This window comes from Mchenga conophoros, linkage group LG22, assembly GCF_057382185.1.
Source record: "Mchenga conophoros isolate Kocher_MC1m ecotype Shallow Benthic linkage group LG22, M_conophoros_male_GT1.1, whole genome shotgun sequence".
NCBI classification, from domain to species: domain Eukaryota; kingdom Metazoa; phylum Chordata; class Actinopteri; order Cichliformes; family Cichlidae; genus Mchenga; species Mchenga conophoros.
Genome location: NC_140546.1, coordinates 14,939,713 through 14,961,831, shown reverse-complemented (window position 1 = coordinate 14,961,831; position 22,119 = coordinate 14,939,713). Strand labels below are relative to the sequence as shown.

Genomic DNA, 22,119 nt, shown 5'->3' with positions numbered 1-22,119 from the left:
GAGGGAAGAAGTGCAAGCGTGTGCTGGAAGAAGGGGAGTCGAGAGAGGGCGAGTAAAAGGAGGAGGAGGAGATGCTGGTTGTGCTCTAGCTCCTCTCGCTCCTCTCTCTCTCTCTCTGTCTCTCTGGGAGGTGGGACTAAAATGGAGAGAAGAAGAGAGAAAATGTCAGTGATGGGGTGAAAGGTTTGACGATAAAACAGTGAAGTGTGGGGACGGATTGGAGGAAGGAGAGAGTTTAATTGCCCTATCACTGTGGGCTGACCTTTTTAAAGACAATAGAAACTGATGAGGCACACGATTTTAAGTGCTCTTAACACTAACGGAGAAGGAGTTTAAGTGTGGAAAAAGGGGCTGATCGATGCAGCAGGGTGAAAAATGTTTGACATAGGCTCAACGCGTGCATAAATTCATGTGGCAAGCACCAAAAGTAACACATAACTGCTTATACTTCTCTCAGTAAACTGATAAAATGCACATTATAGTGATTTTTTTCCACTCTGTGTCAGTTTTTTTCTGCACAAATTGCTCATACAGCCCCACATATCACTAGATTGAGCTTCTCCCTCACACTATAAAAGCTGAATCCTTCATAAATCCCTGGAGTGTCATACGTCCTTCCCTTGACAGTGTCCCCACTGTGACTATGTTTGCTTTGTTCCTGCTATTCGTGTGCACCTGTCTAAACTATATTGCAGTTTGCTGCATATATGATAACACGGGCTGGTTATGGCTGTGATCACGCACTGCTGGACTGGAAACTGTCTGCTGTGTGTGAGCTTCCCACACTCGTCACTCGGTGAGCTTTGAATCCTGCGGGGCAGACAGACTCTGGTTTAATTGAGAAAGTGCTGGGCTCTGCAGGAGGGCAGTGGGAATGTGCATAGTTAAACCCTACTTCTCATTTGTCCTCATGAAATGCTGATGCAAGGGCAGAGGCAGCGAGAAACTGAAAGACTGAGAAAGAGGAGGGCGGGGTGGGGGCAAGAAAAGAGGAAGAAAAGAGTTGGACTGTATAATAGATTACCCTATTACTTCTACTGCCCTTCGGAATTACCCCTTTCCCAGGCAGCCTGACACACACATCCAGAGCGCCTCCCGAGCTGCAGATTCATGCTCGGCTGCACACAGAGGAAGGAGAGTGGCCCTCGGAGGGGAGAAGAAGGATGGCCAAGTCACCGGCTAAAGCACGGCAAACTGCACCAAGCGTGGAGCGAGGCCACATGGTGTGCCCCAGCAATGTATCACCAGAGGAGGAGGAGGAGAACCATCCTGTTGCTCTTTCTGCATCCCTGCAAATATTACTGCTTAAATATGTGCATAATGTATTTTGCGTTAACCTGGTGAAGAAAACACACACAAACGCACACTCACCAGCACCGAGTGTGACACGGTGCCAAGAACAAAATCCATTAGCCTTCATAAAAATACAGATTGGAGGCATTGAAGCGTGGGTGACATCTGGCGGTGTGTTTTCCTACTGCACGCTGGCTTGCAGCTCGGCAGCTCTGGCTCTGAGTGTGTGCTGGGTGGAGAGAGAGGTGGTGGTAATTAACAAGGAAGAAACTGGGCTAAATGGCACGAGAAGATGATGAGAGTCGGGGCCATAAAGAGAAGGCTAATTAGGAAACAATGCCAGCGAGTGAATAGAAACACAGAGCAGGATGTGAATTAAAGCCATATTAATGATTATGGCGGCTGGAATGAAGAGAACCAGGGTTATGGCCATCATGGGGTGCTCTTGGTCTCTCTCACTCTCTGAATATTTGCCTTTTAACTGTGCGGCTCCTGATTGTAAATCTAATGACACAGCAGCAGTGGTGAGATGGCCATTTCTCCGACCTGGCATGACTACTGTTTATCCCCCCCTCTGTGCTACATGCTGAATGGTGCCTCTGACAATGCAGCCATCAGCCGTAGTGGCTGCTGTGCTGTGGTGTTTTTAATTACTCTGCTGATTGGATTAGGCCCTTTCTTGCGCTGACACGTCCCCTTCACTTAATAGTGTGTTATCGACAAGAGCAGCACATACATCCATTTTCCTGTGAGGTCTGATTTGTCAGAGTGGCTTTTTTCTGGAGTGGATGAAGTTCTCTTCTAATGGACAATTTGATCCTGTCCCGGTAAGCCCTGCAGCTGCTCGACTCTAATCCTATAAAATGTTATGAAGTGATATCTAAGAGTACTTCTTTCGGCTTAGTATTTCTATTACCTTTTATTTCTCACAATGAACCAGTTTTAAAGTATCACAGCTGATGCAGCAAAATCAAAAATGTGATTGTAGCTTCATTTATGACATCTAGACTGGTTTAGTGGTTAGTATATTTGCTTTACACAATACAAAGGAAAAGCAAGCTCAGTTAAGGATAAGGAAAAACTGGGGAACAAGGACTCGGAATATTGTGGAGGTAAGATTAAAAAAAACTAAAGAATAAATGCAAGCAGTACACACCAGTAACAAGAGACAAATACAAAGGAAGGAGGAAAAACTAAACAAACTAAGAATCAAACATATTTAATGATAAACAGAAGTTAGGATTCTAAAAAATACAAAAGACTGGGTCCAACACTAAAGATCCATGACAGGAGGAGACACAAACACAGCCTCAGGCGGTCACGAGCTCATCCAGTGCCAATCCCAAGGCTGGCACTAGACTAGCTTGGAATAGCATTCAGTGTAAAATCTGTTCCACATCTCTCTTTGGGAGTCAGGGAGCAGCCTTGATTGAATATTAAGATGGAAATTGCCCGGGTAAAAAAAAGCGAAGTCACCGAGTGGCTTAAACCTGCATTCTTTCTACTGAGCAGCAGGGGGCGACTCGTCTGCTTTAAAAAGAAATCAGATGCACAGAAGTCTGCGAGAAAAGGAGCCAGCTGATCACTTGATTTATAGTCTCAGTGGGCACTTTCCTTATGAGTTTAGGATCTCAGTGTCTAGTTTTAATCCTTATTTAATATAGCCTGATGTTCATTTAGTAAATTACTGTCCCATTTATTGTAAAATAGACGTCTGAGACGCGTATGATTTATCGTTTATGATCTTAATTACATCTACCTATCACTTGTCAGCTTTGGTTTAAAATCAGTAAATATTGTGACAGAGCCAGATGACTTGAGTTAAATTTGCATTTAACTGATTCAAGCTCTTTAATTTTATTTGAGTACACACATTTTCCATTCCATTAAAAAAAAAGGGGGGGGGGGGGGGTGTAGCTTTCACTTCTCTCTGACCTTATTTTGAAGTTGGAGAGAATGTGTGGCATTATCGGTGAGGACCTATGATGTCTAGCAGCGGGGAGCAGCCCCAAGGAAATGACGCCACCACTCGCATGAAGGACCCCAACACAACACAACACGCCGTTGTACAGCAGTATATAAAGTAGAGCGGCTGAAGCATCAGCAAGCATACATTTAACAATTACTTGATTTATTAGTATTGTTTATTTCAGTTATGTTATTTATAGGACAAAAAATTAAAATTAACATTTTTCCTATATATAATGTTAGTTTTTTATATTCTGCGTATAAGTATTTACTTACTTTAGGACCATTTGAAAGCACACTGGACCTATCCTTTAGCTTTACTCTTAACTTAAGTACAGTGGGGCAAAAAAGTATTTAGTCAGCCACCGATTGTGCAAGTTCCCCCACTTAAAATGATGACAGAGGTCAGTAATTTGCACCAGAGGTACACTTCAACTGTGAGAGACAGAATGTGAAAAAAAATCCATGAATCCACATGGTAGGATTTGTAAAGAATTTATTCGTAAATCAGGGTGGAAAATAAGTATTTGGTCACCTCAAACAAGGAAAATCTCTGGCTCTCACAGACCTGTAACGTCTTCTGTAAGAAGCTTTTCTGTCCCCCACTCGTTACCTGTATGAATGGCACCTGTTTGAACTCATCATCTGTATAAAAGACACCTGTCCACAGCCTCAAACAGTCAGACTCCAAACTCCGCCATGGCCAAGACCAAAGAGCTTTCGAAGGACACCAGGAAAAGTATTGTAGACCTGCACCAGACTGGGAAGAGTGAATCTACAATAGGCAAGCAGCTTGGTGTGAAAAAATCAACTGTGGGAGCAATCATCAGAAAATGGAAGACATACAAGACCACTGATAATCTCCCACGATCTGGGGCTCCACGCAAGATCTCATCCCGTGGGGTCAAAATGATCATGAGAACGGTGAGCAAAGATCCCAGAACCACACGGGGGGACCTGGTGAATGACCTGCAGAGAGCTGGGACCAAAGTAACAAAGGTCACCATCAGTAACACACTACAACGGCAGGGAATCAAATCCCGCAGTGCCAGACGTGTTCCGCTGCTGAAGCCAGTGCATGTCCAGGCCCGTCTGAAGTTTGCCAGAGAGCACATGGATGATGCAGCAGAGGATTGGGAGAATGTCATGTGGTCAGATGAAACCAAAGTAGAACTTTTTGGTATAAACTCAACTCGTCGTGTTTGGAGGAAGAAGAATACTGAGTTGCATCCCAAGAACACCATACCTACTGTGAAGCATGGGGTTGGAAACATCATGCTATGGGGTTGTTTTTCTGCCAAGGGGACAGGACGACTGATCCGTGTTAAGGACAGAATGAATGGGGCCATGTATCGTGAGATTTTGAGCCAAAACCTCCTTCCATCAGTGAGAACTTTGAAGATGAAACGAGGCTGGGTCTTCCAACATGACAATGATCCAAAACACACCGCCCGGGCAACAAAGGAGTGGCTCCGTAAGAAGCATTTGAAAGTCCTGGAGTGGCCTAGCCAGTCTCCAGACCTCAACCCCATAGAAAATCTGTGGCGGGAGTTGAAAGTCCGTGTTACTCGGCGACAGCCCCAAAACATCACTGCTCTCGAGAAGATCTGCATGGAGGAATGGGCCAAAATACCAGCTACTGTGTGTGCAAACCTGGTAAAGACCTATAGTAAACGTTTGACCTCTGTTATTGCCAACAAAGGTTATGTTACAAAGTATTGAGTTGTATTTTTGTTATTGACCAAATACTTATTTTCCACCCTGATTTACGAATAAATTCTTTACAAATCCTACCATGTGGATTCATGGATTTTTTTTTCACATTCTGTCTCTCACAGTTGAAGTGTACCTCTGGTGCAAATTACTGACCTCTGTCATCATTTTAGGTGGGGGAACTTGCACAATCGGTGGCTGACTAAATACTTTTTTGCCCCACTGTATTGCTTATTTCATAAAATAAAAATTGCCATCATCAAACATGCCATGCTAAAAATATATTTTTGTTCCAAAGAACTATGTTAGCTTTTTAAATTTGAACTAACTACCTCATTATCTTTTACACAGTATTTGGAGTTTAATCTAATATCAATGACCAATGAATAATTTTAGCCTCCCCCCTAAAAATCATAAAACATATTTCAGATGGAAAATTGTGAGGCATGCATACAAGCATGTGGGTCATACAAACTACTGAGTTTTGTAAGTAGAGTGCATTCTGAAAAACATATTTCAGACGGAATAATTGCATTTATTATATTATGACATAGCCCAGTTAGCTCAGGTGGTAGAGCATGAGACTCTTAATCTCAGAGTTGTGGGTTTAAGCCAGACGTTGGGTGATCTCTGATTACAAGGGCAGGCTTTGTACTTTCTCACTCGACAAAATGTAAAACCCCAATTGGACAATGAAGGTGTTTTAATAATGAAATGGTTATTCAAACATGTGCAGTGCTTTTCAATTAGAGATCATTTCTCTGAATTTCAGGAGCCGGACCAAACCTCATGCAGGCAGTTGCCGATTGAAATTCACAGACCTCTACAGTCCTCATGGAAAAACAATAAACTAGCATACCATACCATAAAATGCCAAAATGCACATTTCCACCACTGGCAACCTGTGTCAACAAACTTTAGTACAATTATTGATCAATCAATGATGTTTGACTTTTCCAGGGTTACCCTTTGTCACCAGCTCAGTTCTTAACTCTGGACAAAGTAGCAGAGGGCTTCCATTTCTTTGGCTAGTGTCACTACTAAAAAAAAAACCTGTTTTGTAGCAAAACCATAGCACAGTAATAGCAACTAAAGTAGTACCGGTATATGAATGAGTGAGTTGATTGGCACTTTTCAGTAAAACTAGAGGAAATATAAAAAAAATGATAACTGTGTAAGTTCTATTAATTTTAAATATCACAGCTCTATCACTCAGGGGTTTTTGGCTTGATATTTACATCATACAACATCTATCCTTTGTCAAAAACATCTTTTAAATATCTCCTTATTTTCTGGGTCATTTTTTCTGTAGATTGTGCTTCTTTTTAATACATTTTACCTTTTGCTGATCTTAGTGGGGTTAGTATTTTTCTACTCTTCAGTACTGTTATTCTGAAGTTTCTAAAATAAATAATTGCCATGTAATATAATACAGGTTTGCCCAATATCATATGTTGTCCATTTAAATATACACTAACTGGACACTTTATTAGGTGCAGCTCTGTAGTACTGGATTGGGCGTCCTTTTGCCCTTAAAACTTCTTTAATTCGTAGCACAGTTGCTGCAGATTTGTTTGCTGCACATCCAACATTTTAATCTTTTGTTCCACCACATCCTGAAGGTGCTCTATTGGACTAAGATCTTGTGACTGTGGAGGACATTTGAATACAGTGAACTCACCGACCCGTCTGGCACCAAAAACCTTTCCACAGGTGTACCTAATAGAGTAATAAAGGATAAACATATTGTGTTTTTGTTTTTACTTACTGTTAAATGAAATGATTCTTGGGCTGTGTATGGACTCGCTTAAGACCGCACTACTGGAAAGATTGTCCACCTATAAAGACATAAAGACACAGCAGTGCTCATCTCAGACTGACTAACTTGCTAAAGGAAAACGATTAGATCACTTGAGAGGCTTTAAATGTCTTCATGTTTAGATTAGTCAAAAGATTATTCAGGATATATTAACCACATCTATAAGCGTTTCCTTCCTGAGCCGCCCAGCATGCTGCTGTTTCAGGTATGTTTCATTCATACCTTTTATTCATCTCTCAGGCCATTAACTGGAGGACTAAAACCTGTAATTTCTTTGTGTGTGGGTGACATTTATGCAAATTCAGTCCAAACTGCGCCGCTGATTGTAAGTGGTAAGTTCAGAGCAAAACAGTTTGGCACAGAATGACTGAGTTAAGGGGCTGAAGCTGATCTGACAGCAATTGTTTGTCTTTATATGCTGCAGTGGTTACAAAGTAAAGGAGGGCTGTTCACAACAGGGAACAAATGTGCAAACATATTCCAGTGTTTGCCGGCAGGAAACATTTCAACAGCTAAGAATACTCGGCTGAATAGTGAGTGTGATGTAATGCAACTTTTTGGATTATGGCTATTTGAGTTTCTGTTGCCTTCCTAATAGGTCGAAGCAGTCTGCCCATTCTCCTCTGACCTGATCTGCTGCTCACCAGATAGTTTCTCTTTTTTGATAATTTTCTGTAAACCCTAGAGATGATTGTGAGGGAAAATCCCAGCATATCAGCAGTTTCTAAAATACTCAGACCTTCCCATCTGGTGCTAAAAAAAACATATCACATGTACTGGAATCACCTTTCTTCCCATTCTCATACACAGATTTAACTTCTGCAGATCATTTTGATGATGTCTAGTTGCCTAAATGCATTGACTTGCTGCCATTTGATTAGCTGATATTTATTTTAAGCAGCAGTTTAACAAGTGAACCTAATAAAGTGGCTAGTATTAAAGTAAATGTCAGACTCTATAACCATAAACAAGATGTTTAACCTTGAGAATAAAACTGTATGCCCGATGTGTGCATCTTAGGTTAACTAATGTTTCCCAACAGATGAGACTTAAGTAATTAATATCCTGTCCAGAGGATGAACTCCCACTCACTAAAAGATTCAGGCCACGATGCAGATTTGCCATTTACCATCCAGAGGAATTAATGCACTCCAAATTCCCCAGCTTGGTTTCACTTTCTTAACAACCAAAGGATGATTTGCAGGAGAAGCGACTAATTGAAGATGTGCTGGCTACTGGCCACACAGGCAAGAAGAATTGACATACTTAGCTACCAGCTAGAGCGGACAGGATTTATAAGCACTTGGCAGCAAGCTTGAATTAATTTGAAGCCTTGCAGATGTGCATATATCCTTTCAGTAGCCTGTTATTAAAACGACAACATAATTTGAGAACTTTTGTATTGTCTCCCGAACCAGTTTTGCTCTGTTTAATCCAACCAAACAGTCATATTTAGGATGTTTTGGAGTCGTTTCCCCTCCGAGTGCGTCAGGTGCAGGCTGTATTCACCACAAACCATCTGCAAAGGCAGTTTAGTGCTGACAGTCATGCACCGGGGCTCAGGCAACCGGGAACTCACTGCCTGCAGAAAATCAAAACAAAGAAATCCAGACAGCAGCATCTGTCTAAGTCTCTGGCTAAGAGTTAAGCAGAGTAGTTTTAGCAGCATTAATCTATTTTACATCTGGGCGGATGTATAATAAAGAAGTACATTTTCAGAATGGATGATCAGACCAGGGCTATATTGTCACTCCCCCTCCGCACCAAGAGCAACACCGTTCTTGTGTTTCAGGCCGTCTTCAAATACATGTTGTCTTCAGATTAGATAATGCCGTTCTTTATCCTGCCACTATCCGGATGCGCTCCGCCCACACTTTGCTCCTTGGGTCTTTCCATTTGGAGGGAGGTCTATTATCTGCAGACCCATCTGTCACAAGGATTTAGATGACGCCGAATGTCATTGTTATGACTTTAATACTTAATACTTCACTGTGCTCTGTGCATATTGTTCGATTCAGAAGTGACATATTTGATATTTCATAAGCTCATAAGCAGCAGATCTGTGTCTCGCTTGATTAATCTTCAAATCTAATCTTCTGTCTGATTTCAAATTGACTGTTATTCCATTTTGAAGATTAGATTTATTCTGAAAAAAAGATTGCATAACACACTCCTCCCTTCACTATAATGATACCAATTAATGAAGTCTCATTTCTTATGACTTTTAAATAATTTCAGGCTTATTTCTGACACTAGGCCACCTATATTTAAGCAGCCTTTCTCGCTCCCTCTTACACACACACACACAGACACACACACACAAATATAGGGAGGATGAAGTCTGTCAATCCCAGCTAAAAAAAAAAAAAAAAAGCTCTCTTTGCCTTTGCTCCACACAACATCTGCAACTTAGAGACTTTGCGGTCATTAAGCCCCTCCAGCTTTGAGGAAGATGCCCTGACAGCGGACATTAACGCAGTGGGAAACGCGGTCGAACACGGGAATAAAAGCCTGAAAATGTAATGGATATCTGTGGGTATATGTCGTCATATGCAGGAGTTCATAAACTTCACTTAAATTTATGGGAGGAGCTCCGTGATGCTGAGGCTGCTGATGGATTTCTGGGAAGTTCGTAGACTGCGTGAAGAGTGCGGACGTTTGGAATATTCTGATCCGAACAAACCACGGCTCACTGGTGTTCCAGCCTGAAATTTTTAATGATCTGAATATTGGATATTCACTTTAGGATCTCTGTGATTTAAGCACATGTGACCTTCAGGACCTTGAGATGCAACTCTGAAATACCAGGAGGGAAATAAACAGATTAAACTCAGACTTAAGGCCTTTTTTCATCCTTGCAGTGGATTGGCTACAGACTGGGAACACTGACCCGAAAGGTAAGAACAAAATATGTGAAAGGAAAACATTTGGAGCTTACACAACTAGTGCATTTTGATTACTTTATGTTTTAAAAAAATTATAGTTTTGTTGCTTTTTTAGTTATTCTCTATGATGATCATGTGAATACAACAAATGTAAAAACCATAATAAAATCTCTTCACTAAGCTTCCCGTGACTGAAGCTTCTTTTCAAACCGCATTCAGTGGTTTCCCATGTTGTCTAACATCGTCATCTGTCTCTCTAACCCTCTTTCAAAGACTGTTTAGCCTTCTCATCATGGAGCATCCCCCTTCCATGACCTCCTCAATGGTAGATGGAGATGAGGTGGATGTCCAGCGCCCCATCCTGCCACCGAGGATGGTTCCTCAGCCCCAGGCGTGTGCCCCTCTATGTGGGATTCACCACACGGTCCAAACAGCAGCCGAGCACCCCGTGTGGCTGGACAGAACCCAGGCCATGGCCACCACACCTTTATACAACGGCCACCTTTATGTCACGCCATCTCCTCGCTGCAACAAAAGGGGAGACAAATCCAAAGGGAAAGAGAAGAAGGGTGAGAAAAGGTCAGGGGGGAGTAGGCCAGGTCAAAAAGACCGAAACCACCAGTGCAAAGGCAAACTCTCAGGATGCCACAGACTGCAGGAAAAAGTCACATCTTTCACTGATGTGCCGATTGCTCGCTGTGGGTCACCCTTTGAGGGCCCCTGCAGGTCACCCCGAGAAATCAGGGATGTCGACGGTCAAGGTCAACGCAAGTCTGGTAACGTTTCTGTGGAGATGCAAGACCGCCAGAGTCTTCCAGAGATAATAATAACCAGCAAGGACGACAACCCCCAGCAACACAACAAGGAGACCGAACATCGTCAGGATCCGTGTGAGGCAAAAGGCCTGCTGCCAGGAGCTGAGTGCCCCAGCACGAGCCCCACTTGCAGCCCTAAGACCAGCCCAAAGCACAAAACCGATGACGACGACGACCGGTACCGGAGGTCCCACAACATCGGCTGGCGGCTGGTTCGCAGGAGGGCACTGTTTCTGAAGAGGCAACGCCTGAACGACTGCGCCCTGGCGGTGGGGATATTCGGTGTTGTGGTGATGGTGATGGAGACGGAGCTCTCCTGGAGCATCTACAGCAAGGTCAGAGAGGAAGGGAGTGTGGGGGTGGGCGGGAACTCTAGCCTGTAAAAGAGTTGTAAAAGTGTTATAGAAAACATGCACAGGAAGATCAAGCATGTGGTTATGCACATACATGGATATAAGATTATGACTGTTGATATCTTTTCATAGCCTGAACTTCATAATGAAGGTCATCAGCTGACAGAGATGTCATATTTGTGTGTGTCACCCACAGAGCTCCATCTACTCCCTGGCACTCAAGTCAGTCATCAGTTTTACTACACTCATCCTGATTGGCCTCATCATAGCATATCACTGGTGTGAGGTGCAGGTAACTTGTTCTTTACATTTGGAAATTTTTCTTTGCAACCAATCAGCAGCCTTTATAGTTCGTGATGCCTAAAATAATAAAACCAAATGGTGATTTTGAGTCTCAGATTATTCATCTTAAGTATTTTTAGAAGTCTGACTCAGAGAAAAGACAGTAAATATAATTTTATAGTTCGTTCTGTGCTGTGATCCACAAACTGTGCACAGTTCTTCACAGAAATCGCTTGCACACTAATGCACTCTTCTGATCCCCCTGGCAGCTCTACGTTCATGATATTGGTGCAGAGGATTGGCGGATTGCCATGACAACGGACCGTTTGGCTCTGATAGTCCTGGAGCTGGCAGTGGTGGCCATTCATCCTTATCCAGTGGGTCTGCAGGCCTACTTCCTGCAGGTCAAGACCCGCATGACACTGTCAGAGACAGAGCTGGAGATCGTCCTGGCTCTGCCCATGTTCCTGAGGCTCTACCTGCTCGGTCGGGCAATGATGCTGCACAGCCGCCTCTTCACAGACACGGCCTCTCGCAGTATCGGGGCGCTGAACAAGGTGGGAAGTCACCTTTGGGCTCCCCCTGCAGAATCTGGCTTTGGGCTTATCTGGCTTGGATAGTACTGTGATGAGATCATAACGCATATAAATTGAAGGAAGGAGAGAAATTCTAGGCTTTGGAGCAGGATTCGTGGAATTTTAAGTCTATATTTTGGATAATGATTTGGGTCTGGGCTTCCTTTTATAAACATTTCATGCACATCTCTTTATGTCTTATGTCTAGGTGGGCCGAGAGGTCTGTAGAGGTGTGACACTTGAGGTGTGATTATCACAGTTTTGCCCCAATGAACCCCTGTGGTTTCACATGTTGGCTATGTCCCTCTCTAGCTCTCCTTTACTTGTCTGCTTTTCTTTTCCACAGTTGATAATACCCACCTGCCTAATCCCTTCCCTTACTAATGCTATTTAAGAGTGATGAAAACAACCTCTGTCCCCTGCTTCTGCAATACCAAACCTACTATCCATGTGTCAAGCCAGATTGAGAACAAGTTTTCTTATCCCTCATGTCCTCTGTATTATATAATCATAATCTGACAGGTGCTATCCTAAATAGTTTGGTTAAGTAGGCCCCTAATGTCAAATTATGATGTAACGTATCCCGTTTGTGATCTTCAGATACACTTCAACACCCGGTTTGTGGGGAAAACACTGATGACCACCTACCCCGGGACCGTGCTGATGATTTTCAGTGTTTCTCTGTGGATTGTGGCGGCATGGGGCTTACATGTCTGCGAGAGGTATGTCAGGATATTTGTAGACTGGCTCCGGCTCTCTGGGATATCTAACGTTTCATTTTCGCCCAACTTCTGGCAGATAAAGAGTAGTAGTAAAATCTTCCCACTGGCAGCAGCAAATCCAATTTTCTTCCACTGTTCCTTATCTGTGCAGGCTGCATGATATTGACAAGATTAAATATCAGCTAATCTATGATGCTGCTAATTTTGAATATGATAGTGATCTTGAAGACGTGAGGACATTTCGCCTCGCGTACAAGAGGTGTCTGCAGTTCTGAGGTGCAAACCTCTGTAAGACACGCCACCATCATGTGAGCTATTGAGGTCAACTGAGGCAAGATGTGAGTGCGGAGGCAGAAAAGCCTGGGGGAGGGGTCTCAAGACTGCATTGTAGGTGGCTGATAGCTGGTGTCGTTCACAGTGGGCCTCCTTTACTCTTCCCTCAAACCATCTGTCCAAAACGATCAGATCTGCACCCCATTAGACCTCTGCCTCTTTCTACAGACAAAAACATGAAAGTGCTATTCCCAGTGTCACCATTACCTTTACATGGAGGAAGATTCGGGCTCTTTCAGAGGGACAACCACAAGCTACTCACTGGTTCCGATATGTGGTTGGCAGCTGGATCAAAATTGAAACTGAAGAAGAAGAGTGAACAGAAACATTAACTTCACCTGGGAGGATACCAAGGATGATAAGTTACCATTCCTAGACTCTGCTGTGCTCATGAAGGTGGATGGAAACCTCAACACAGACCATGACCTGCTCTTTGACTGCAACCACCTACATGGGGTGAGCCTGCAACCCCTCTGAGGCAGCGTGGACAAAAAAGGGATGTACACACATAATGAAAGCTCTTAAACATGTGGTTATCCTAACCAGGCCTTCGTTAAATTGATGGAGATGGCAAGGAAAAAACCTCAGAAACCAACGCAGGAGAAACAGGATGACAGATGGAACAACATCACTGCCCCATTGTACTTCAGACCAGGTAATACGCCGGTGTGCATCTCAGCACTCAAACACAAACTGAACAGCGCAGTGTTTGCTGTACAGTGCACTGACGATTCCTGGGACCTCTACCTCTAAAGGAGGCCATCTACTGTGAATAACTATCGCTGATCAAAGGTGGTGGCTGACACCAGGTATCAGCCACCTAAAATACAGTCTTGACATCCCTTCTTGGGCAGTTCAAGCACTACTCACACCTTCCCACATGTGACCGTTAACCTGATACTGCGACGTTTTACACCTTAACCCTGGCCTTTTTTCACACCTTAGCTCATGTGACAACACCCATGATTGGCTCAACCACCATCAGGACAACCACCAACAGGACACCTCCTAGTAGGATTTAAATATCTGGGATTCTCTGTCAGTTATTTAGTGGTGAAATACCCTCCAACATGAGAGTCTAAATGTCTTCATGAACCAAGAAGTCCAGTTGCCTTCTTTTCAAGCACTTAAGAATACCATAACATACGGGATTGTGAACCCACGCAGACATAAGCCTTATGAAAAGTAGTATTTTTTGGTAAAATGCAACATAAATTCAGAGGTTCAAAAAATATATATACCAGTATATATTTATATGTAAATCTAGGATAAAAAACAGGGGATTGTGCACAGATATCAGTGTGAGTAGATTGTTTTATTTCTGCAGACACCACAACTACAGGGACCTGAGTAGCAACTACATGGAGGCCCTGTGGATGGTCTCCGTCACCTTCTTGTCTATCGGGTATGGAGATGTGGTCCCCCACACTTACTGTGGACGCAGCATTTGCCTTCTCACAGGGATAATGGTGAGGCAGAGGGTGGATAGTTGTCTCTGTAACGAGCGAGCGCTGACTCTGAATGCAAATCTCAATCTGAACGTTTAAACGTTTGTGACTCCTGCAGGGAGCCGGCTGCACAGTGTTGGTGGTGGCAGTGGTTGCCAGGAAGCTGGAGCTGACCAGGGCGGAGAAACATGTTCACAATTTCATGATGGACTCACACATCTCCAAGAGGGTGAACACTAGTATCTCCTTTTTTAAAAATTGTTATTGATGATTAAACATGTCCAAAAGTAAGAGATATTATTCAAAGGCTTCACTTCTTTCCTGTTTGTACACTGTACCATGCAGGATTTGATATCAGATACCACATATTGACTTATTTTACTCAAAATCCAGGACTTTTTGAATGCCAGAAAACAAATCTGACTTAAAATCTTCAAAACGAGTGGCATCATCTTCCAATAAAATCAGTTTGCTATGATTGGCATTATTTTTTTCCTGTTCTGTATGGATACTAAATGAATAAAGTTTTTTTTTTCAAAAAGCATTTTGGAAAATGGAGGAATTGGCTCACTCGATTTTTTCCTCATTTTCGATTTTAAAAATGTCCTCATGGTGCACTGGGATTCGTTCCAGCTTTTGTCAGCGTTTTTCAGCGTTTTTCAGCATGTGCTGTAAATAACAGCACTCTTAAGATTTTGTGCATAAACATACAATAACTCTCCTCGTGATTTTTCTTCTTTTCACCAGATAAAAATTGCTGCAGCGAATGTGCTGAGAGAGACTTGGCTTATCTACAAGCACACTAAGCTGTTAAAAGACCACACCAAAGTCCGCATGCACCAGCGGAAGCTGCTCCTGGCCATCCACCAGTAAGGCACTTAACCCACACATAATAATAATAACCTCTTTATCAATCACTGCCTGAAATGATTGAATGCCGCTCATTTTAAATTCATTTTAAATTATGTGCCATTAAAAAATGAATAGATCTACTTTCTTCCTCCAGCCTTCCTCATTCTCTCTAATATAGTATTAGGTCCATAATTCCATAAATGGTTGGACACAGTTTCAAATCATAGATGTGATTGAAGACTTTAAGCTTTCATACAAGAGGTTTTACAAAAGTATTAAAATCTGTTTAGGAATCACAGTTGTTTTTATGCACCGTTCACCATTTTCAGAGGCTCAAAAAGTAACTGGACAGTTGACTGATAAGAAGCTTTATGGCCAGGTGAAGCCTGTTCCCTCGTCATTCAGCGAAAAATAAAGCAAACATAATATCTGAAGTTGATTCAAAGTGCTGAACTTGTAATTTTAAACATGAAGCCCAAAGAGATGTCAGTGCAAGTGAGGGAGGTCATTATTAGGCAAAAGAAAAAAAAATGTAAGCAAAGAGATTGCAAAGACTTTAGGAGTGGCCAAATCAACAACGTGGTGCATTGTGAAAAAGGAGGAAAGTGCTGGTCAGCTCAGCAGCACCAAAGGGCCTAACAGACCACAGCACTTGGGTGCATGATCACAAATTAATTTCCTTCGTTTAAAACAACTCCAACACAACACCTAACCGAGTTAAGAACACTCTGGAGAAGGCAGTTGCATCAGTCTCAAAGTCTACAATCAAGAGACTATTTTACAAATGTAAATACAGAGGGTTTAGAACAAGGCGCTAACCACAGTTTTCAATAGGAAAACCAGATTAGACTCAGAAAACATCTAAAAGCAGCTGCACAGCTCTGAAACAATTCTTAGGACAGATGAAGCCAAGACGAATCCGAAGCATATAGCGTGATCTGTCTGACAGGCTGGAGGAAGAGTTACAGCATGGGCATGTATGGCTGCCAGTGTAACCGGGTCACTGGTTACACTGATAATGTACAGATGAAGTGTGCAGAGATGTACTCTCTGCTCAGACTCAGCTAAATGCTGCAAAGCTGATCAGACAGTGCCTTGCAGTGCAAATCGATAATGAGCCAGAGGAAGCTCCAAAAGCAATTTTGCAGTTTCTCAAAGCAACGAAATGGGATATTCTTCAATGACCAAGCCAGTCACCTGATCTCTACCCAACAGAGCATGCTTTTCAGTTATTGCACGCAAAATCGAAGGCCGAGAGACTCACAAGCGACTTCCACAAGTATTAAAAACAATGTCTTGATGCATGCTCAAACATCCAGGTAAGTAAATCCCACAAGGTTGATTCTGTTCATCTGGACGTAGCGTCGATCAATGGTCATGACAATTTGCATTTTAATGATCAAGGAACCGGCCTCACAGCCCATTGTTCATTCAGTGGGCTGGTTTTGATCATTGTGCAAATGTACTGTTTATAAGATGAGACTGAAGAAGTCACTTGGATGAGTGACGAAAGGCTTTTCCCACTGAAAACGCTACGTCCAGATGAACAGAATCAACAATGTTTGATAAGTATGAAAGGTATTAAAAACAATGTTTTTATTTAAAACTTATAGTTGACCAATAATTCTTGGACTGAAAACGGGCGACTGTGTACAAAATAGTTTGATTTTAAGCTAAAAATCTGCACTTCAGTCACACTTTATTTGGTTTTAAATCCACTGTGGTGATGTACAGAGGCAAAACTATACAAACTGTGTCATTATCAAAAAATCTCGGCCCTAACTGTAAAACAGATTTAGGATTTCTAATGAACCGCCCAGTTTGAATCGAGTCCTTTAAAGTCACGTCTTCTCCTACATAGTCATCTGAAGCAAATGACAAATTTAAGGTATGAATTCAATGAAAGGTCATTTAAATTAGATGCCCAGCCCGTGTAAAAAATGGAAACAACCAAAATGAAGTGAAAACCAAGGAGTGGTGCCATTTGTGTCCATATACATTGTCTCTGAAAGGCAAAAGTTCAGCTTTGTCACTTGGGGATTTTCCGCCACACCTTATAAGAAGATATTTCTTCTAAATAAAAGCCACTTGATTACTACTATATCACTCTTGTCTACTGCTGCAATTACAGTCCTAGTTTTACTGGATCTCAGTGCAGCATTTGATACAGTTGACCACAACATATTACTCAAACGACTGGAGAACTGGACAGGTCTTTCAGGAACTGTACTAAACTGGTTCAAAACATACGTAGAAAACAGGAAATACTTTGTATCAATAGGTAACTTCACATCTGAGCAGACAAGTATCACATGTGGAGTTCCCCAAGGTTCCATCTTGGGACCCCTTCTGTTTAACATCTACATGCTCCCACTGGCACAGATTATAAACAACAACAAAATAAACTATCACAGCTATGCAGATGACACACAAATATATATCACAATGTCACCAGGAGACCGAGGCCCTGTACAGGCTCTTGGTAAATGCATTGAGGAAATCAATGACTGGTTGTGCCACAATTTTCTCCAGCTAAACAAAAACAAAACTGAGGTAATAGTCTTTGGCGCCAAAGAAAAACGATTACAGGTCACCAGAGAACTTCAATCTATACATCTAAAAACCACAAACCAGGCGAGAAATTTGGGTGTAGTGATGGATGCAGACCTAAACTTAGAAAAACACATTAAGACAATAACAAAGTCAGCTTACTATCACCTCAAGAATATATCAAGGATAAAAGATCTGATGTCTCAACAGGACCTGGAAAAACTAGTCCATGCATTCATCTTTAGTAGGCTTGATTACTGTAACAGCATCTTTACAGGTCTACCTAAAAAATCAGTCAGACAACTACAGCTCATTCAGAACTCTGCTGCTCGAGTCCTCACTAAGACCAAAAAAGTGGACCACATCAGTCCAGCTCTGAGGTCCTTACACTGGCTGCCTGTCCGTCAGAGGATAGACTTTAAAGTTCTGATGCTGGCCTATAAAGCTCTGAATGGTTTAGGACCAAAATACATCAATGACCTCCTGACCCAGTATGAACCATCCAGATCCCTCAGGTCATCTGGATCCGGTCTTTTATCAGTTCCCAGAGTCAGAACCAGACACGGAGAAGCTGCATTCAGCTTTTATGCTCCTTATATCTGGAACAAACTCCCAGAAAGCCTCAGATCAGCTGAAACACTCAGTTTATTTAAATCCAGGTTGAAGACTCACCTATTCTCAGCTGCATTTGAATAAAGCACCAAATCCACACTTTTAAGCTTAAATTTCAAAACTTACATTTAACTACTGATTTTATCTACTGTTCTGATTTTATCTGTTTTGATTTTATATACTGTTGTTTGTTTGTTTGTTTGTTAATTAGTTAGTTAGTTTATTTGCTTGTTTTATTCAATTTTAAATCATGCTTTTTATTTGTTCTTGTTTCTAATGTCTCTGTAAAGCACTTTGAATCACCTTGTTGTTGAATTGTGCTATACAAATAAACTTGCCTTGCCTTGCCTTGCCTTACAGTACATTTTAGCCTGCAATTGTTCCTTCAAGCCACAAGTTATGCTGACTTTTATATCAACCATTCCTTGCTAAATTTGGAAGATTTTCATTTGGTGCCGTTGCATAATCCAGAGAGATGCCTTTAAATTGTTTTATGGGAGCTACTCTCTACCAAAGTCCTCATAAAATCTGTTGACGTCGTGTCGCGTTTATGGCTTGTTTCTCCGGTCATGTGTCTGACTGACCCTTTAAATTACTGCTCGTCTTAAAATGAAAAAGTAGCAATGTCATAAAACCAAGCAATTTTATCTCCAGGCTGCGGCAAGTGAAGATGGAGAAGAGAATTCTTGCTGACCAGGGGAACACACTTGTGGACTTTAACAAGGTATGAGAGGAAGTGCAGGCAACACGTGTCCTTCTAACACCCCAAAAAAGAAATAAAAGAATCTAATTGCTGATACAATTTTCTTTTCTTTCCCCTAACTGCGCACCGATTTATACGAAGATGCAGAACCTGATGTATGACGTGCTGTCGGAGGTGCAGGGCTGCAGGGGGGATCTGGACACACACATCCACACTCTGGAGAAGAGTGTGGAGGAGCTGAGGGAGGGCTTCAGGAGCCTGATGCCGCTCCTCTCCAGCACACTGTCCACACAGAATTCCTCCATCCGCCACCTGCTCAGGGAGAGGGAGGGGAAGACGGAGATTGCAAGCGTGAGCAGAGAAGACAGGTAGAGGGATGGCAGACGAAGGCTTCTAAGGACGCTTGAGAAGAAGTTATCTGCCTTTACTGCAGCTTAAACAGACTTGAAGAGAAAGGGAAAAGAGATGTATAATTGTATTAAAATATATTTTCTGTAGCAGAAATAACTTTAAAATGTAGAAGTTAGTACTGTGGCAGCAATAAAAAAAAATGAAAATTAAACCATCTTTGCCCAATAAGCTTAATTTGAATTTATTGCAGGAAGATTTTACTTATCAGATGTGGACTTCTGAAATATTTCACCTTCTTAGGTTGTCCATGATCAAAATAACCAGGAGATACTTTTAGCTCCACTAAATGCATAAACTAAGCCAGCTTTTATTCTGTAAATGCTGCATCTTTCTGATTGTGTAATAAAATGTGTATAAAGTCCAGCAGTTTGCTATTGTAATAAAAATCCAACCGTAACCTGAACTACTTTATCATAAAGGTGACAACACAACCTTTATTTTCCAGCTTAAAATAACAAAACAACAACGACACACAAACCATTCCTTTAGCCAAAACAACATTTTATTTAGAGAGACAGGGTTGGAGGGTGGAGTTACAGCAACAAACCATCTGTCAACATTAACAGAGGAAATCCATCTGCTGTCCCGTTAAGCCTCCAGATCTCATTTCCGATCGGGCCGCAGGGTCCGCCGCCGCTGCCGTCTCGAAGGCGCTGATATCAACCGGTCCATCCCCTCCTCTCCCCTTCAGCTCCGGGGAGGACAGCTAGTGCTGCTTCCTCCTGAATGAGCACCCTGCCAAAAAAGACAATGACAGTCAGGCTACAGGATTAATGCAGAGCATAGCATGCTGCCATTGTGCTGCACAGCACCAATACAAGAGTCATTGCTTTCAGTCATGTGACTGATTAGGTCAGCTTTAATTTTCCCCATTCCCTGTACACTAATTCAACAAGCCACCCTGAAATCTGCACTCTCACTAGCTTTAGGGCGGTAAATAATCTGTTCTCAGCCTTCGAAAGGGGGGAGCCAGTAGTCTAGCTCAACCCTTCTGCAAACTGAGGTTGATCTGGCACCGGAATGAGACTGCAAGACCACGACAGAGGAAGTCCAGTCACTTAGCAGTGCGGCCAAAACGTCATAATGATTTAGAAACAACACACAAAATTGTATCGGCATTTCCAGATTAATGACACCCACCTCTGTCAGTAAGAAACAAGACAACAGCATTATTTTTCATAAAGAGCAAAATCAGCTCCTGGATGTTGATGTCCTGCACTTTCTGAATGCTATTTGATGACATCTATAGTTCTGTAGCCTATCTGCTATTCCAGGCTTTAAATGTCTGAAATTATTCCAGTCGTAACTATATTCCAGTTTGGAATAACACATAGCAGCATCACTTTGATAACGAATTTGGTATTACCAGTAAAACAGAGTCTGGATGTGTGACTAACCTCAGTCACTAAAAGCGTATTAAAGTTCTGGCACAGGGGAAAAATGGGTGACAGGACGAACACCCCAGCCTGAGGCTCACGTTTCCTGTAATTCGTCTAGTGGCATGCCCATTAAAAGTGCAAAAATCATCCCCATTCTAGATATTTCTGCCTCTACCACAAACCCCCCAAAATAGATTTTAAAAAAATGCATGATACAGTCTGTGTTTATATCAGCAGGCCACTGAATGCCATCGGAGGACACCCCTGCTGTAGATGAATACTGACCCTCTGTGAGACGTGCTTTGCCTCCGGTGGGCTGACACAGGACTGTAGAGCAGCCCACACACAGCACGACTGTCTGAGCATGGCTGAACACCGTCGTGATCTTGTAGCATCCTGCAAAACAATCACAATGGTCGATAATCCAAAACTCAAACCCCCGCAAACGCTCACAGGTAAAACTCAAACCCCAGGTGACCTGTGTGTGTGTGTGTACAGAAAGCGTACCTGGACATTTTACATCCATGAAGTAAGAGTTGGGACTCTGAACAAGACGCTTCTTCTTGTGCCTCCTCTTCTCCTCCTCAGGGGACGGGTGCAACAAGTCTTTTGCGAGCTACAAGATTTAAGAAAATGAGGAAATAAAAGAGGGTAAGCGTTATTCAACTCATAGAGAGCAATTAGAGAAAATTAAATAAAAATACCAAGCTATCAAATTCAAAAGAAAGGGCGCTTTATCAGGGACATTTAGCTTTATTATTTAGCTTAAAAACGCTTCAGTTGCCATGTTTTGCTCGTGCTACGTGCACGTTCAGGCTCCACGATCGGCCTACATTTCTTGGATTAGGTAACCCAACGTGCGCATTTACATCGATCACGAATTGTTCCCCAAATAGTCAAACATCCTCGGTAAAATACGTCGATGGCCACTCTAAAAGACACCAAGCAAAGCGAAAATATAGCTCTGAATATTGGGTTTTCGAGGCTGTATCATCGGTCGTTGAACTGGCTCCATGTTTGCGGTGTGTGCGCAGCCATCTTGTATCACAATGCGCTCGCAAATGCGCCCAAATGGGAACATTTAGTCCCGCCAAACTCAGTCCAAAACCCGGCTATATGTCTCAAACCGGCACCGATCGAATCGCCGGTCTCTCATGTACACGTTGAGCCGTGCGGTGACTCCCTGAAGGCCCGTTAACTTATAAAAATGTCATTTCGATACTGCCTGTCTATACTCACTGGCATGTTGGCGAGGAAATAGCCGCTGCCGAAAAGGAGGCATTACCGGAAGCAAGAGGTTCATATTGGTAGCTCCTTTGAGCATTAGCCGGACGTGACGAATTTATCAGGATATGGCAGCCATTTTGGAGAGGTCGAAAACCCGCCTTGTTTAGTCTTTTCAGGCC

At 42.5% G+C, this 22,119-nt stretch overlaps 2 protein-coding genes and 1 non-coding gene across 5 annotated transcripts; 1 reads left to right on the top strand and 2 right to left on the bottom strand.

The window, feature by feature from the left end:
* Positions 1–9,114: 9,114 nt before the first annotated feature.
* On the top strand, positions 9,115–19,693 carry LOC146549117 (small conductance calcium-activated potassium channel protein 2-like). Of its 3 annotated transcripts, none has more exons than XM_085261554.1 (11): positions 9,115–9,690; positions 9,952–10,828; positions 11,043–11,138; positions 11,398–11,685; positions 11,912–11,947; positions 12,304–12,425; positions 14,086–14,227; positions 14,325–14,435; positions 14,954–15,075; positions 18,875–18,944; positions 19,065–19,693. In XM_085261554.1, the coding sequence occupies exons 2-11, from the start codon at positions 9,971–9,973 to the stop codon at positions 19,293–19,295; spliced, it is 2,076 nt and encodes a 691-aa protein (XP_085117680.1). In that variant the 5' UTR covers positions 9,115–9,690; positions 9,952–9,970; the 3' UTR covers positions 19,296–19,693. The 3 variants fall into 3 exon arrangements, with proteins under 3 accessions (XP_085117680.1, XP_085117681.1, XP_085117682.1); XM_085261555.1 differs by having other exon boundaries at positions 9,116–9,690; positions 19,071–19,693; XM_085261556.1 differs by lacking the exon at positions 11,912–11,947 and having other exon boundaries at positions 9,118–9,690.
* A 121-nt stretch (positions 19,694–19,814) lies between these two features.
* On the bottom strand, positions 19,815–22,080 carry rps27.1 (ribosomal protein S27, isoform 1). The gene is made up of 4 exons (XM_085261557.1): positions 21,953–22,080; positions 21,221–21,329; positions 20,999–21,109; positions 19,815–20,069 (listed from the first exon to the last, which is right to left on the bottom strand). The coding sequence occupies exons 1-4, from the start codon at positions 21,956–21,958 to the stop codon at positions 20,041–20,043; spliced, it is 255 nt and encodes an 84-aa protein (XP_085117683.1). The 5' UTR covers positions 21,959–22,080; the 3' UTR covers positions 19,815–20,040.
* On the bottom strand, positions 20,275–20,404 carry LOC146549116 (small nucleolar RNA SNORA35). Its single transcript, XR_014890595.1, has one exon. It is a non-coding gene; the product is annotated as a small nucleolar RNA SNORA35 (small nucleolar RNA).
* Positions 22,081–22,119: the final 39 nt, after the last annotated feature.

Excerpts from the sequence above, each read along its gene's own strand:
- LOC146549117 (XM_085261554.1), top strand. The coding sequence starts at position 9,971 with ATGGAGCATCCCCCTTCCATGACCTCCTCAATGGTAGATGGAGATGAG. Across the intron at positions 12,426-14,085 it reads GGCTTACATGTCTGCGAGAG|ACACCACAACTACAGGGACC; the intron begins GTATGTCAGGAT and ends TTATTTCTGCAG. Across the intron at positions 18,945-19,064 it reads CACTTGTGGACTTTAACAAG|ATGCAGAACCTGATGTATGA; the intron begins GTATGAGAGGAA and ends ATTTATACGAAG.
- rps27.1 (XM_085261557.1), bottom strand. Across the intron at positions 21,110-21,220 it reads CATGGATGTAAAATGTCCAG|GATGCTACAAGATCACGACG; the intron begins GTACGCTTTCTG and ends ATTGTTTTGCAG. Across the intron at positions 20,070-20,998 it reads CAAAGCACGTCTCACAGAGG|GGTGCTCATTCAGGAGGAAG; the intron begins GTCAGTATTCAT and ends CTTTTTTGGCAG.